We start from the raw sequence: 16,977 nt of genomic DNA on the forward strand, positions 1-16,977 counted from the left end.
CTTTCTTTCTTTCTTTCTTTCTTTCTTTCTTTCTTTCTTTCTTTCTTCTTTCTTTCTTTCTTCTTTCTTTCTTTCTTTCGAAAAAGAAAACAAACAAACAAACAAACAGGAAACTTGGGGTATTGGTTTGTCTCCAGTGGATTTTCTGACCTGAAGGCCTGACCATATAGGACTGAAGGAGGTCATGGAGGAAACACAGATGGATCCTGGTGCTTATTCTTCTCACTCTTTTGTGCTCCAACTGTTTTACTAATGTGTCAGGTCCAAAAGAAACCAGGCATAAATAGTGGTACCTCTTAGCATCCCAAACAGCATGCTGGCCTGCAGGCTCTCTCAGCATTGCAAACACTTGTTACAGAGTTCATGGCTCCTCTCAGCTATTCTCATCCCACGCTTTAACCCTAAACTTCTCCAGCTCATGGGCTGCCCTTTCCCCCAGCATCTCATTCACCCTCCTTTTGCTCTCTTGGCTCTCTCTCTTCTTTGCTTTCTCTTCTTTTCCTCTCTTGCTCCCTTGCCCCAGCATGGCCCAGCTCTGTCTACTGGTCCTGTTTAGTTTACTCCTTTCTCTTCCTGCTCTGGACTCTCCCAGATAACTCTGGCTGTACTCTCCTTCACACCCATACCTTGGAGAGGTCATGTTCTCATTTTATATAAGAAAAGACCATTCTTCTCAACAGAGGATTTGCCTTGGTCAGAGCTTCAGAATAGGGAAGTAGTTATGCTAAATTCAGAAAAGTGAAAGAGCCAAGCGAAGCAAGAGCACCCCTATGCCACCTCTGAGGAAGCAGCAAAAAGCCCAGAAAAATTTCAGGTTCCTTCTTTGGGGAAAAAGAGAAGTTGACCTCAGTAGTTTCTTTGAAAATTGCAGCTTGTATCATCCTGAATATTCACAGCTGAGTTGGAGTTCTGTCTTGGAGTTCTGTTATCCTGTATCCTATCACATCTATTGCTTCTTCTTGGTCAGAATAGCCCCAACTGTTTTGAGTTCTTTCAACCAAATCCCAGACATTAAGGAACAAATAGCAGTTAGTCCTTTTGAGTACTGTCAAATGTCAGGGTCATGAGAAACATACACACACCCAACCACGTGATTACTATTTTAAACCTTGAATATTGAGAGGGTAGAGCCTAAGTCTATGTCTTGTGTAGATAACTGAACATAGACGCAATCTTGCAACTGCAATGAAAATACATAAGGATGTACATTCTAATAATGAAAACACTGACAGCAAAAATTCTGTGGAAAATGATGAAGTTGCTAATCCCTTATCAAGATGCCCCATGTCCTTCTTGTTGCTCTCTTGGCAGTCACTAGCTATTCTTTCTGTCTTGGCCCGGCTCTCATGCTTCTTCAGTAGAAGCCCCTAGATAAAACAAGCAGAAAGAAAGGCTTGGTTAGGCCACAGCTACTTTTCTGCTGTATTTGTGTTGCTGGGGATTGAACCCAGGCTAGCATGCCAACCAGCTGCACCACCACTGTGGTAAATCCCAGACTCTAGGCCAAAGAACTTTCTAAATAGGGAAAGATTGGCAAATCTTTTTCCGTAACCTCTATTTCCCCAATCTGCCTGCCCCTCTTAATTCGCAAGGGATATGGTTCAGAGCTTCAGAACTGTTGTGTGGCCTCAGACTAGGATCATTTTAGTTTATAACTCAGGAAGTATCTATGTATTTGAATTCTCTAAAGTGACCTCTTCTAATTATTCCATTCAGTAGGTCCTTGGACTACGCATAATATACTATTGTTTTTCTCTGGACTGAAAGCTCTTTGTAGGCTGAATACTTTTTAAGCTGGGTTGTTTTTTTTTTTTTTTTTTTTTTTTATATTTTTTTTTTAAAATATTTTTTTTTTATGTTTTTTTTTTTTTTTTTTTTTTTTTTCAGTTTCCACCTATTATGGTTGACCTGCTCAGAGTGTATTGGTGAAGGTCCTATTTAATACAAAATTTTCTCAGAATTGCTATCAAAACTCAACAAAATGATAGATTTGCTCTTAACTTCAAATCACGGGCTCCTGAAGTTCTGCACTCACTGGGTTAGGGGGGGACTGAAAAGCCAAATCATCACTCGTTCATTCATAAGAGAATGAAGAGGAGCATCACTAAGTGCGTACGTGTCATTAGACATGGTGATGGGAACAGTACTTAGGTCATCTCCTTTAGCTTCCCCTCAATCCTCTTAAGTCAGTCAGTCTAGGTAGCTTCCTTTTTTCAGAGTTCAGACCACAGCCACAGTAAACAGGAAGAAGGATTTGTCTACAACTGAGACCCAGCATTGTGACTCTCAGGTCAGTGTTCCTTCTAATTTCACCCATGGTTTCTGACCCAGACACAGTATACTGTGTGTTATTTAAGAACATCTTTTAGGGACTAGAGAGGTGGCTCAGAAGTTAAGAGCACTTGCTGCTGTTGCAAGGGATCCAAGGTTCAGGTCCCAGCACCCACACCAGGTTGGATTCCTCTAGTTTTAAGGAATCCAACACCTTCTTTTGGCTTTGGTGGGCATTCATGCAGGTGGTGTATATACATAAACTCGGGCACAAACAAAAAAAATAAACAAATACTTAGAAAAGAATATTACTTAATTGAGTTTAAAGCCAGATTGTTTTCTATCAGAAATCATAAATATGAAAGGAGTTAACTTTCCTTCTCTCATCCTAGTGTATCTACAACTCAAGTGTAGTAGTGCTGGGGGGACTCTGAAGGGCATCTGGTTCTCAGTAACTTATGAAGACTTTATTTCTCCACATCCCCTAATTTTTTTTTTTTTTTTACTTTTAAACTGAATTATAAGAGGAAGAGGAAGTGGTGTTTTTCTGAAACATTTTCCTCCTCCACTGTGTGAACTTTGGCTTTCACACACAGCCCACACACAAGAGCGACGAGAAGGAAGGACACTGTGACATGATGAAAACAGAAATTCCAGCAGCCTCCAGATATGATTACTGGTCCCTCCCCCGCCAAGCCCCAGCTCTGCATTATTTGCCTGCTTGGCCTCCAGGTGGACAACTCCAGTCAGCAATGCCAGAAAAGATGACAGACTGTGAGTTCATGTACATCCACTCTCTGGCTGAGGACTATCTCCAGTATGTCCTGCAGGCACCTGCTGTTAAATCTACTCCAAGCAAAACATCCAGAGTGCTACAAAGAGTTGCTTTCTCCGTTCAAAAAGAAGTTGAAAAGAATCTGAAGCCATACTTGGATGGTTTTCATGTGGGATCCATAGATACTGCCAGAATAATATTCAATCAAGTGATGGAAAAAGAATTTGAAGACGGCATCATTAACTGGGGAAGGATTGTAACTATATTTGCTTTTGGGGGTGTTCTCCTCAAAAAACTTCCACAAGAACAGACTGCTTTGGGTACTTATAAGCAAGTTTCCAGGTTTGTGGCTGAATTCATAATGAATAACACAGGAGAATGGATTCGTCAGAATGGAGGCTGGGTATGTATGAATGATGTTCTTTATACATTTCTCTACTGCAAAATAGGAATGGAGAGTTTCCTTTCTAATTAAAACAAAGAAGAAAAATGCCAACTAAAGGACTGCAGTCTGTTTGTATATCTTATTTTAGGTTGCTTTTAATTAAAATTAAACAAAGCAAAAATCATTTCCAGTGGACCCTACAATTTTATAGTTCGTGAACATTTGTGTCTCCAGCTTTTATTCTAGCTGTGTGAACTAGTTGTGAGGTCTGGGCTGAGAGCAGGGTTTTGTTTTTTGTTTGTTTTTAACTCCATCTTCAGTATCAGCAGTTTATACTCTCAAGTGCCTGCCTTTTCCTAGGGTTCTCATGGCCATGGAGAACTAGGACAGAGAGAGCTGGAATTAGATGTTGTGATATGTACTTCATTCTGTTGTAATAGTCAATAGGCAGCTGTACAGTTTTATAGATTCATTACTTACACTTTGGCCTTCCACAGTTTCTAATGTACAAAGTATGGGCTGCTAAAGTTTTAGCATAAAAATAACGCACTGTGTCACTGGAAGGAACCATTTTTAAAGCATATTCAAGTATATACATTCACTTTTTAATTAGTATATCAAAAAGCCAGGACTGTACAGAGAACTGTTGGAGCATGTCAGAAGCCCTGTCCGGCCAGATTTAAATGCTTCACTTTGTGTCCCAATAGGTTTAATACTGAGTTGGATTCTCATGTAGTCTCTCTCTAACTCCCAACCCCAGCTTTTGTCTCTCTCAAGCAATGTCCACAGTTATCATTTCATAAACAAAGCAAGTTTATTGAACACAACCAAAGAAAATACTTACAGCATCCCCCACCTCCATTTGGAGGTAAGATCTCACTATTTTGCCCAGGCTGATTTCCAATTCCCCAGAGTATAGTGATTCTAAAAACCTCTGCCTTCCAAATATCTGGGTCTCTGGATGCATACTATCATGCTTGGCTATGGCCCTTTGTCATCAGGGAGCAGACTTAGATCCTAATGTAACCTGAGCACCTCTTCAATCACTGTACCATACCCTCAGCCTCATGGTAGTCTTTCTGAAAAATATTTTACAGATTAGTATCTGGGCTAGACACAGAAGTATACATTTGTAATTTTGGACCCAAGGAGACAAAGCTAAGAGGACCAAAAGTTCAAGGTCATCTTCAACTATATAGTAAATCAATAGAAGGCCAACTTTGGTCACATGAAGGCCTGTTTCAACCCCCCCGCACCCCCCACATACACACACACTCCTGTAGTACATAGGCTTATTTGGTAACTGTTTTTTCAACCTAGGGTACTTAAAATAACATTTTAAAAGAAATCTTTATGGCCTGGGGAAGTAGATCAATTGTGGAGCCCTCACGTTGTATGAACAAAACCCAAATTCAATCCCTAGCATCATAGGCAAATAAAGATTAAGAGTTTTTAATATGTTTTGTTGTTTGTACCTGCTGTTGAAGAGCTGGTCTCTTACAGCTGGTGTATATTTATCTGGTTTACTTCCAGAGCTCTCTGTTACAAGCAATGTGTCATTGAATGCATTGCATAGGTTTGTTTCCTGCTGTGTGAAACTATGTTTTCTAGGGTGGATATTTACTAGTAGAGTTATTTGCTTGTGGTATATATCAATTTTGAGATTGCTAGAGTTTTCTGAGATATCGTGGTTCTACCACATTGTAATCCTGCCAGAAGTATGTTAGAGTACAGTACCCAGTATATCCTTGGTACAAGTGGAATAATAGGAGATCCTAGTAATCTTCTACAGTCTCTCCACTTTGTTACACTAACAGCATACATGTCGTCATCTCATCTTTCCCTTCATTACTAGTACAACTAAAGTTCTCTTCATACCGAGCATATGTTCATATTTATTGACTAATTCTTACTGAAAGAATTGCCTGCTTATATCTTTTGTTCAGTTTACAATTGTTTTATTAACAAACAAAAATTCTTCAAAAAAAATCTGAATGCAAACTATGTTTGTATGTGGCAGATTTCTTTTAATTTGCTTATTATCTTCTAAAACTGTAGATGTCTCCATCAATCACATTTTTTTAAAGGTTTGATACAATCAACTGTATTGAACCCTGACTCTGTTCCATTTCTGTTTTGTTGAAAGTCTGCTTGCTTAGTGCTGTCTTGCTATAAATCAGCCCTCCTTTTCAATTGCTTTCAACTAGCTGTAACTCTTCTAACTTGGCCTGGTTGGGTCTAGGTGAAACATTGTCAGATGTTGATTATATTTCTTCTAGTTGGCTGTGCGAAGGGCTCAAGAAAATCTCGGCTGTACTCTGTAAACCTTAAGTGAAGGCAAGTGTCCTCTAGCATAGAGGCTACAAGTGGGCCTATAGAGAGTAGACTTATAAGCTCTATCCATAGGTTTATACTATGTTCCCATTGTCTAGCACAGCTTGTAGAAGGTACAAAATAGATATTACTCAAAATCTAACTCCTTCAGAACATATTGTGTGAACTTTTAGAATCCAAATGAATGAAGGGTTGGTAACAGTCTCTTAGAATTTCTAGAAATGTGTCCAATGTTTGGAAGTCATAGAGATATCAGTATATATATATGTGTGTGTGTGTGTGTGTGTGTGTATATATATATCTTAATGAACATTTCATCACACACACACACCCCCTTCATAAAGCTCCTACGCTGGTTCTCTAGATCCTTTACAACTGGGAGCTAATGTCATAGACATTTTAGAAGCACTCTTTAAGATCATTTTAAAGCAACGTCAATACTACATCCTAGCTAACAGAAATCACTTATTCTGCTAATGGCATGTAGTGCTACACAGGCATAGCAAAGTGATAGCTTTTTTTTTTTTTTCTTGAAGTGCTATTGACAAATCTTCTCCTTTGAATGAGTTTACTTTGAATGGTTCATTTTGTAGAAAAGACACAGCTACATGTCTCTGCCAGTGGCCAGGTGGCCCAGTGAGAAGGAGAAATGGGTATTTTACAGTTTTTACCTTTTTATTCTTCTGAAAGTGAAACCTCTAAAATGGTCATAAATCATGCAATCCATACTCTCCTTACACTTTAAATATGCCTGGCAACTTTACTAGAACTTTCAGATCAAGATGTGTACAAAAGCATAGACTAGATTTGAGGAGCACCAACTCCAGTTCAAACAGGGCTGGGCTCATTCCAGGGCTCAGTGCTTACCATCCATGTGAGTAGAACAACTTACATAATTTTTCCATACTTTGTTTCCTCATCTGTAAAAATTGGCCATATTGCACAACCTATCTGCTGGGGCTGGCATAAGGATCACATGAGTTACTTACACACAAAGCATTCCTACAAATAAGCACTCCATACAAAATCAAGACTGTTGTTATTTCTATTAAATACTAATACTACTAATACTGCCTAGTTGCCATTTAGCAAATCTAAGTACATTTAGACTCCAAAAGTTGTATGGTTCACTTTAGTTAGATATAAGTCACCATGGACCTCAGGTGTGCTAAAGGGAAAAATACATGAGACTTTTGCATGAGCAATGGGACACATAATCTTATCCCTTCTTCTTTAAAAAAAGAAAAATAGTTTAAACCCTTTCTCCTTCCCTTCCTATCTCTCTCCTCCTAATTCCTCTATTCCTTCCCTTTCTTCCCTCTCCTCCTTCCTCTGTTCTTTCCTTCTCTTCCACATCCCCTTTAGTCTTCATCCTGTAATCTCTGTTTTTCTTCATCTTCTACATTTACTATTATATTTTCCAGTCTCCTCTACCAGTTTGAAGTGCCTGGTTGGACTCAAACTGTCTGGGAGGGATTTAATGTGATTTGTTTTGCTACCATTAGCATTTGAAAAGAAAAGATAGTTCCTAAACCCACTAGAATACATTTTACTTGCTGGGTGTCCATAGTCTCAGCTATACAGAACTAAGGCTAGAGGAACATTGCTTGAACACAGGAGAATTTAAAGGTCAAGTGTGGGTAATATAATAAGACCTTATCTCAAAAACAATGAATGTGCTTAAGATGAAACTCAGTGTCGCACCCCTTGGACACCATGCTTTAGTTCAATCCAAGTGACTGTTCTACTTCCATACTCTTGAATGAAGCACTTTTCTGTGTTCATGCTTGTGGAATAAAGAAAAAAATTCTTGGTAATTAGCTTCACAGGGTGGGAGTGTGTGTGGGGTATATCTATTATATACATCACTGTATTTTTCATGCTTAGCATAGGGCCTATTGCACAGAAATTACCTGACATGCTCTCAAGAACCGACATTGAGATCTGAGGTTTGAACTCTGAATTTTCCTGCTTATGTGAGGCATTACCTAGGGTAAGTTAGGAAGTACCTCAAGATTCAGTTTCCCTATGTAATACGTATAGCAATGTAATATATCATAATGTAATAATATAATATAAACATATAAAATGAAGAGAATAATACCTATACTCAAAGAACTAGGAAGCTCTCTCATAAAAGTACTTTGTGAATATGTAAATAGAATTATGTAAGTATGAGGATTGCGTGGGAAAATCTGAGACATTTAAATACATAATTTTTAAAACCACTGTAAGTGCAAAAAGAGCTCCTTTTAAGAAGTAGGGCTACAATGAAGTGAGCCCTTTCAAGTAACCAGAATAGTAAGAGTTGTAAGAGTTAAGCTAAGAGGTCCCCTCCTCTGTTTTTCTTTTCTTTCTCCATCCCACCTTCTTTCTTCTTGATCTAAATAACGGTGTGGTTAGTTTGGTGACAAAGTGAACGGGCAGAGTGGATACACAGAGATGTATAGATGACTGATTAACCATCCATCTCAGTAACGACATTTTTAAAGGTATAAATAGCCAAGCCATGTGAATACTAACCTCATGCTCCACCACTGAACATTGTCCCAGACCACCAAACCAACTCTTGAATGAATGATTGAACAAATAATCTCTAGAGAAGTGACTGTGTATCTGCTTATCTTTTTTTATTTTTATTTTATTTTATTTTTTTAAATATTTATTATTATTATTAATTACACTTTATTCATTTTGTACCCCCCCCATTAAGTCCCTTATCTGCTTATCTTTCAAAAACTTCAGAGGTTTTAATTTTCTTTGGATTATTGGTATAGTATGTGTCAGTCTGCTTTGTAAGGCAATAAACGGGATAATAAGTTGTAAAATAATAGAACATCACACAGTAAATTATAAGAAAAAAGGAAGTTGTTTAGGGAGTCTGAGGGTGCCAGCATCCACAGGCACAAGCACTGAAGACCAGCACTGAAGGGCTGCCTCTGGTAAGAACCCTCTTGCTGAAATGTGGTAGAAGGACCCAGGAAGTGGGGTAGGAAGACAGGTCTAGAGAGATGGAAGTAAGGAGGGAAGAAGGATGAATAGAGGGATTTCATAACAAAGCCACTCCTTTGATAGTAGTCTTGCTGTAGTCATGGAAGGGGTGCTCCCATGACCAAACATTCTGTTAAAGATTCCAACTCTTAATATTATCAAATAGCAGTTAAGTTCCAAAATGAGTTTTGGGAGGCATGGTCAAACCACGGCAGCTTGGTGTATTATTTTATGCTTCATGCTTTCTCAAAACCAGAGTAGCCCAATTAAACAAATTATCACTACTTCCAGAAATAATCAGACCTGTGCATTTCTTACTCATTACTATATTACTGAAGTGATAGTGAATCCTTATTTATATATTTATTTTTATATAATAGGCTTAAAATGTAAATAGCATCACTATAGGAAACAGTTTTAAAAGAATCTATTTGGAAAATATTTTTTACATCTATGACTTTGTTAAAATGGAAAGTCCTTTATTTGCTGTTAATTTAAAATATTTCCCGTATAGTTATTAGTGATTTAAGTTTCAGCAAACTTCTGTTTTCAACTATTAAGGCATGATTATGTATGTGTGTACACATAACTATTTTTATCTTCATTTAGCTTTTTTCTTTTACTTTTTTATCTTAGATATTGAACATATATAAAATGTTAGCATGTTAACTGCCCATACAAAGATCAGCTCTCTTAATAAAAGATTGTTTTAGAGATTATCAATGAACATTATAAGATCATGAACATTCTTAGAAGGGGAACAAGATATATCTACACACCCTGAGACTTGTGAAAACTACGTGAGAATGTAAGGTTAGGAGAAGAGGAAACAGGGGAATAAGCAATGTCTTCTCTCTGTTGGGACATGACATCACGTGCCTCACAGCTGACCCTGCACACACACACAGAAACTTTCTTGGTCAATTATTCACATAGGAAATTCCCCTGACTGGTGGCTGTCTGGTTTGCTGATTCCACGATTATTAATTTTAAGATCTGTAGAGATTTCCAGAGTCCTCTGACTATCAAGGAGCTACACTTTTTCTGTATTTGTTCCATTATGGTATAAACATTTTGAAACATTGCAATCTTGGAGCTTATAAGATGCAGAGCAAATGTTTGTTACATAAACATAAAAATAAAGGGGATGATGATGTAGAGAATATCCAAGCATAGTCTGGGGCTATCGCTCAGTTGGAAGGGTACTTGCTTAGAATGCACAATGTCTTGTGGTCTATCCCCAGCACTGCCTGAACCAGACATGAAGGGCCATAGCCATAGCCATAGGGCTAGAAGGTACAGCCAGAAGATTCAAAAGTTTAAGGTCAGCTCTGTCTGTTTAGTGAGTTCTAAGCTGGCCTGAATTACACATGCTCCTGTCTCAAAGCAGCAAAAATAAAAAAATAAATGTTTTGAACAATTCTATAGTCTTTTTTTTGTGTGTGTTTGTTTTGAAGTATATGGAATGAAAAGAAGTGTAATGTGTAAATCCCAATCCAGGCCCAGGAAAAGAGTTATGTTATCTTCCATTAATTTTTGGCACAGTGTTTTGCTCTGTAGCCCAAGCTGGCTTGGAACTCACTGTGTACCCAAGGCTTGCTTACAGTAATTCCCCTGTCACTATCTCACAAGTGCCAAGAACACAGAGTGAGCCACAACTCATGTTGAGTTCTGTTATCTTAGGTAACTTCCCCTCTCCCACCCTGAGCCTTAGTGCATTCATTAAATAAAATAGGAGTTAGCATGAGGATGGAATTTTCAATGAAAATATAATATAATTATATATTTCAAGTGTTAAAAATATTGTTACAGAAGGCTGGAGAGATGGCTCAGTGGTTAAGAGCACTGACTGTCCTTCTAGAGGACCTGGGTTCATTTCCCAGCACCTACATGGCAGCTCTCTGAAACTCCAAAATGTCTATAACTCTAAGATATGACACCCTCACACAGATACACATAAAGGCAAAACACCAATGCACATAAAAATAATAAACTAATTTTAAAAAGGTCAGTCTCAAAAGTGGGAAAAAATGGAAGTAATCAACATTTTTCTTAGGCTCAAGTATAGTGATTTAATATGGATTTACTATGAAGTTTTTTTTTTTAATTCTCAGCATAATACAGTTTATAAATATAAATATAAATATAAATATAAATATAAATATAAATATAAATATAAATATAAATATAAATATAAATGTATCTTTCAGTGCTAGACAATTGAAAGAGAAAGAGGATACTTTTCCCTAGAGCTTACAGAAGATGAGCAACAAAAGTAAGGCTAGTTTGAATGAGATGAAAGCACTACTCTTTGAATTTTTAATACTGATAGACAAAACAGAATACAATATCTCAATGATGATTTCTTACTATCTACACACTGAAAGAATATTTATATGATAAATATACACTGAATTGTATATGTTTTCAAATTTTTATACTTTTTTTTCTTTTTAACTTCTTATAGTTGTTTGAATAAGAATGGTACCAGAGGAGTCACTAGGGAGTGACTAAGCATTTAATTAATTTAACTAATTTGAAAGGATTAAAAGGATTAGGAGGTATGGCTTTTTTGGAGGATTGTGTCAGTAGGGATGGGCTTTGAGGTTTCAAAAGCCCATGCCAAGACCAGTCTCTCTCTCTCTCTCTCGGTTCAGGATGTAACTCTTAGCTACTGCTGCAGTACCTGCATCCATGCTGCCATGCTTACTGCCATGATGATAATGGACTAAGCCTCCAAAATTGTAAACAAGCTTCCAATTAAATGCTTTCTTTTATAAGAGCTGCCTTGGTCATGGTGTCTGTTCACAGGAATAGAAGACTGACTAAAAACTTAACATGTGGCTGGAAAAAAAGTGAAACCAATATATGTAGCTCAAACTGTATTCCTATTGGGCAGTGTTTGAAAAGGAGTTTAGCCTTGGAGTAGAGAGCAATGCTCAGAATGTAATGACTACAAACAGTGATAGTAGTGAGAATATGCCCCCTTATTTTTAAATGTTCACTTTGTTCTCATAGGAAGATGGCTTCATAAAGAAGTTTGAACCTAAATCTGGATGGCTGACTTTTCTGGAAATGACAGGGCAGATCTGGGAAATGCTCTTTCTCTTCAAGCAACACTATTGACCAGAGAGAAGCCTGGCTCCTGTAAGAATGGTCACCGGTACTTAATGCTTCCATTTATAAGCAAATAGCTTGGATGATGAAACTTCACTGTCCAGAGTTGCTCATATTTTATTCCCATGTTAATGAATAAATTACCAGTTTTTGTTTCTGTATGGGTTTCATGTTTTAAGCTTTTGAGTCTGCCTGGAATTTCAACATCACTCAATACAAGGAACAGGTACTAGAAGCAGGGACTGATGATGAGGTAGAGACTCTTCCGTAATGGTGTGCTCATTATCTAAAAGGCTGTGTCACTAGGCTAAACCATTTGGGAGTTAAATGTTTCCTACATTTCCCCTGAGTCCATGCTTTATATATCCTCAGAGCCCCTGGCTGCTCACAGCTTCTTGTTGATGACCTCTCCTTGACCTTTACTCTCTGACCTTTTATTTGGGGTTCATGGGTAGGATAGTCAGATATACAGTGTTGGCCCCAGAAATGATATCCTAAAAGGAAGACCTCAAATCTTTTTTCTCTCTGGCTTTTTTTTTTTTTTTTCTTTTCTTTAATTACTTCCCATTTTCTCCCAAGGCAAGACACAAAAAGTAGAATGTACTTTCCCCAAGTCAAATCATAGTCAACAGTCAGGTTATATATGATCAGCCTGCCTTTCTAATAGTCAAGAAGGGATCACTTCTCTTTCTGCTCCTACAGCAGGAAACTGGAGTGGTTTGCGCAAAAGCAGCTAATGAATGAATATCAAGTCATTATTAAACTTGATGTATGTGTGTGAGAGAGAGACCACGTTCCAATTTTTAGATAAAGTTTGATGGCAATATAGAAATCCTCTAAGTTGGTCTAGGTCACTTGCATTACATTTCCCCTGAGGCTATTGGTAGATACAATAGAGAACCCCTCTTTCCAAGGCTAGGTGTCTGTTTACAAGGGATCGCAGTTATTAACCGTACCTCTGAGGTATGATTCCTAACTGAAAAAATGAATACATGACGGCAAGTCAGTAAGGACCTTAGCTTCTGCTCCTTCTGTCTCCACATCCTCAGGGCTAGGATTACATCTATGTTATCACCACATTCAGTTTGTACAGTGCTGGATGTTAACCCCCTAGGCTGTGTGCACGTAGGGCAAGCACCCTAGCAATGGCACCTGATCTTAAACAACATATTTTATTTTATCACCACCTTTAAATTGGAGAAGAGGAAAGGAGTAATAAGCAAGATAGCCAGGTAGGAAATTACTTAAAATCCTACTGAGGTGAGTCAGAAGCAGATATCACCTTTGAACTCTGCTGCCCACAGTGATCTGCTTGTTAAAAATGTTCCACAGCACCCTGATATAGTGCAACCAAATGGGGGACTGGGTGTTCAGACATGAGACTGTGGGTGGGGGAATTTCACAATCAAACCTTGAAACTGTTTTGTTTTAAGACACAGTCTCCCTGTGTAGCTTAGGATCTTCCTGATACCACACTCCTCCGACCTCAGTCTTTTGAATACTGAGATTATAGGTGTGTGCCACCACTTTCAAGATATTTTATGTGAGGTCTCTTTAGTTTTGTTTTGAGTTGGGGTCTAAGCTACCTATGTAGCTTAGAATGGCCCAGGAAATTCAAGATTTAGACACTGGCCTGTTAGACATTTAACAACCTTCTATATGAACTCTTGATCTCTTCTTCCTTTGCTTCAGCTACCTATCAGTGTCAAGCACAACATCTTCCCCTAGTATCTGAAACCATTCTGCTACTGGGTCTTCCTATGATTTTGATTTCTGCTGGAAATAATAGCTCCAGATGATTGAAAACCTTGGAGGAAACATAGACATCAGTGATCCTGTCATGAAGCCTTACCTGTGAGAGAATATGCAGAATCCTCTGAAGGCTCACAACCTTAACGAGCTTTCTTTACACCTAAGGCTGCATGCATTTACAGGTGCAAAAATATCCTTGATGAAAACATGATTGTGGAACTCAAGAATTTTTCTTTTTTCTAAGACTGGGGGTGAGTGAAGAGAATGCTTTTCCCCATGCCAAACTGGACAAAGCAATCATTATTTTTGCAGCACTGGAAGGCACTTTACCCCTTGCTTATCCTGTCAGACTTCCTATTTGTTCTTGAAGAGATGAGCCTACAACAGGGAGCCACATAACATAGCCATGGATATCCAGACATGGCCTGCCTTCAGAATTCAACAGCAGCAATTTATCAATACTAAAATGTACTTTTTTTTTTTTTTTTTTTTTTTTTTTGTGGTGCTTGTGATAAAACATAGGACTGTTTGCATACTTAGTTGTTTCTTCCTGCAAATTATTACTTGCTGTATACATTGATTTACGGTAATTATTCTCAAACATCAATGTGGATAGAAATCACCCTGGGACCATGTTAAGATAACCCTTTGGACTTCCTAGGTTTGAGGATGGCTTAGGATTCTCCGTGTCTAACAAGCTTTCAGGAGACACTGATTCACAGACCACACTCATGTTCAATATCCACTGATAAATGAATGTTGCATTGGCACACTGACATGCATTGTTAGGTCTAGAAGCATAAAGACAAGATAACAGATGTAAGTGAATTCAGTGTGTTCTTATCTCCCCACCTCTGTAAAATTAACTCTCAAAAATCAACCCGCAGCTATTGAGTGGAAACATGAGGGTGAGGGTGGTATAAATCTGAATCAGTGCTCCTCATATCTACTTACTTTATTCTCGGCTCCCCTCAAACGTCCTGTCACAGAAAGGCATTATCTGTCTCTGAACAGCAGGTTCCAACAGCTGCTACTGCGGTTAAATTATTTTGATAATAATAAACAGGGTAATGGAGTCCTCCTGAATTCTCCAGAGGGCACATCCATCTCCAGAAAGGGGCTGCCATTTGTTGTAACAGCGGGCCCCCAAATCTATCCGTAATGAGCCAACTGACTGAAAAAAAAGGAGAGGAAGGCACTTTGCGGTAAAGTAGAATGTTTATCCTTTGACCGTGAGTTTCAAGTGTCCACGGCATGATGCATGCGGTTTTTTTTGTTGTTGTTGTTTTTTGTTCTGTTTTTTTTTTTTTTTTTTTTTTTTTTTAATCTGGCTTGCTTTGCCCTTCTGATGCCGCTTCAGCTCTGTACTCCACAACGCGAAGGTAACTAGACGAACATTGAGTCCGGGACTATAGTTCCCAGCCTTTGTTAGACCCTCTGCAGAAGTATGGCTACCTCTGTGGGCTGTGAGGGAGGTTAACTGTACTGAGCTACGTGCAGAAATCCACAGCTATCAAGCACGCTTGTCATTCGCTGCCACCAGCCAGCGGCCGGCTCAGGAGCCTAACTGGCGCGTGCACCTGGCCGGTCAAGAGAGGCAGCGGGCGTGGTCAACGATCCGAAGCCCCACCCAGCGGCGAGCTCGAACCTCCCTCTCGCCGGCGGCCGAGGGTGAAGAGCGTGGCCGGAGCGGTGCTTGTCCGGAGATGGCGGCGGTCGCAGTAAGCAGCGCCAAGCGGAGCCTGCGGGCGGAGCTGAAGCAGCGTTTGCGGGCCTTGAGCGCGGAGGAACGGCTGCGTCAGTCTCACCTCCTCACACAGAAGGTGCGACAAGGCTTCCGGGAATTAAACGCTGGGGAGCGCGGGCTCGCGCGTCTGCGCAGGCGCACCTCTCGCGGTCGCGCGCGCGTCCTCTGGGGCGCGTGCGCGTAGTTCCCGTCCTCCCTCTTAGGTCAGGGGCGGGCTCTGTGGCTCTGTGGACAGAGCTTCTGGGGGAGGTTGGTTATTTTGTTACTGCGAGGAAAAGCATTGCAGCGAGCTTTAGTTTGTGGAGACTGTTGAATCACACCCACAGTTTCCGGTTTGAGTTTAATTCATTCACACGGGCTTAACTCGTAGTAATAAACTATTTTACTGTGTATTGGGTTATAGAGATGAAGACCATAGAGAGATGTTGCCCCTTAACGGATCAAGAAGGATCTAGCAGAGGAAGCAGGTGACTTAAAAATTGTAAGGCCAGTGAGAAAAATGTGCTATATATTTTATTTGTCCATACACTGAATTTGGGTGTGTTTTTCTAGGAGTCCTAAAATCCCTCTACTTTTTTTTTTTTTTTTTTTTTTTTTTTGGCAAAATTTTTCACGTTGTGAGTTGTGCATCCGTACAGCCACTCCTTGGGTTGCTGCTTCCTGAGTTCAGGTGGTTTCTGGGACTAGTTGCCTTCTTCCTTACGTACTTTTCCTTCTCTACTTTAATAGAGTATATCCTCAAAGGAATTATTTTAAAGAAAATACTTACGTGATTGGCGACCTTTATTTATTTATTTATTATGGGTGTTTTGCCTGCACTGGCGCCTTTGGAGGTCAGAAGTGGGTGCCATATCCTTTGGAACTAGAGTTAAGGATGGCTGTCAGCCCCCATGTGGGAGCTAGAAATTGAACCCAGGTTGTTTGCAAGAGCAGTGAGTGCTTTTAAACTGCTGAGCCATCTCTAGACCTGACTTTTAAATATATTACATGTTAAAATCTTTTCAACTCCTGTTTGACTGACCGATTTCTGTTTTCCTCATTCTGTTCAATACCTCTGGCTTCCAATCCAGAGACTAATGTTTTTAATTCATGCATTATATCTTGTGTCTTAGTTACTTGTTGTATTGCCATGAACAGACACCATAACCAAGGCAACTTTTAAAAGGAAGCATTTAGTTTGTGGCTTGCTTACAGTTTCAAGGGGCTAGTCTATGGTCATCATGTAGGAAGCATGGAGGCAGGCAGTCACGGTACTGGAGAAGTAGGTGAATGCTTATATCTTATCCACAAGATAAAGGTCGGGGGGGTGGGGGGAGAGAGAGACAGACAGACAGACTTGGGCCTGCCTTGGGCTGTGGGCTTTTGAAACCTCAAAGTCCACTGTGGGGTCTCTGATCACAAAGGCCAGAAGAGTGTCATCAGCCTGAAGCAAGAAGGAAATCTGCGTCAACATGACTCAGTAGGTGGTGATGGTTTAAACTTTTAGAGTCTGATGCTGGGCAGTTTTTTTAAGGAATATTTAAGCACAGCACATTTGGGGAAAAAGTTCCCTGGTGATAATTAACTCAGTCCAGTGTGAACAAGGCTTACGACAGGATTACATTG

The 16,977-nt window shown here is 39.4% G+C and overlaps 2 protein-coding genes across 4 annotated transcripts in view; both read left to right on the plus strand.

The window, feature by feature from the left end:
* Positions 1-2,263: 2,263 nt before the first annotated feature.
* Bcl2a1 (BCL2 related protein A1) lies at positions 2,264-12,030 on the plus strand. Its single transcript, XM_055629716.1, has 3 exons — positions 2,264-2,290; positions 2,868-3,449; positions 11,775-12,030. Exons 2-3 carry the CDS (start codon positions 2,907-2,909, stop codon positions 11,880-11,882), a joined length of 651 nt encoding a protein of 216 aa, XP_055485691.1. The 5' UTR covers positions 2,264-2,290; positions 2,868-2,906; the 3' UTR covers positions 11,883-12,030.
* Positions 12,031-15,254: 3,224 nt separating this feature from the next.
* The window catches only part of Mthfs (methenyltetrahydrofolate synthetase), a 28,595-nt gene continuing 26,872 nt past the window's right edge, over positions 15,255-16,977 (plus strand). The window contains exon 1 of one of the 3 annotated variants that reach the window (XM_055629717.1): positions 15,255-15,448. In XM_055629717.1, the coding sequence (XP_055485692.1) occupies positions 15,332-15,448 (117 nt within the window). In that variant the 5' untranslated portion in view covers positions 15,255-15,331. Of the gene's footprint in view, positions 15,449-15,761; positions 15,854-16,977 lie in introns of those variants that run through there. The other 2 variants (XM_055629718.1, XM_055629719.1) reach the window with 2 other exon arrangements.

This window comes from Psammomys obesus, unplaced genomic scaffold (genome assembly GCF_907164565.1).
Source record: "Psammomys obesus unplaced genomic scaffold, mPsaObe1.curated_primary_1811, whole genome shotgun sequence".
NCBI classification, from domain to species: Eukaryota; Metazoa; Chordata; class Mammalia; order Rodentia; family Muridae; genus Psammomys; species Psammomys obesus.

What these genes read in the sequence shown, in the direction of transcription:
- Bcl2a1 (XM_055629716.1), top strand. Translation starts at nt 2,907, where the DNA reads ATGATGAAAACAGAAATTCCAGCAGCCTCCAGATATGATTACTGGTCC. An exon ending in TTCGTCAGAATGGAGGCTGG is followed by an intron (nt 3,450 to 11,774) that starts GTATGTATGAAT and finishes TTGTTCTCATAG; the next exon opens with GAAGATGGCTTCATAAAGAA.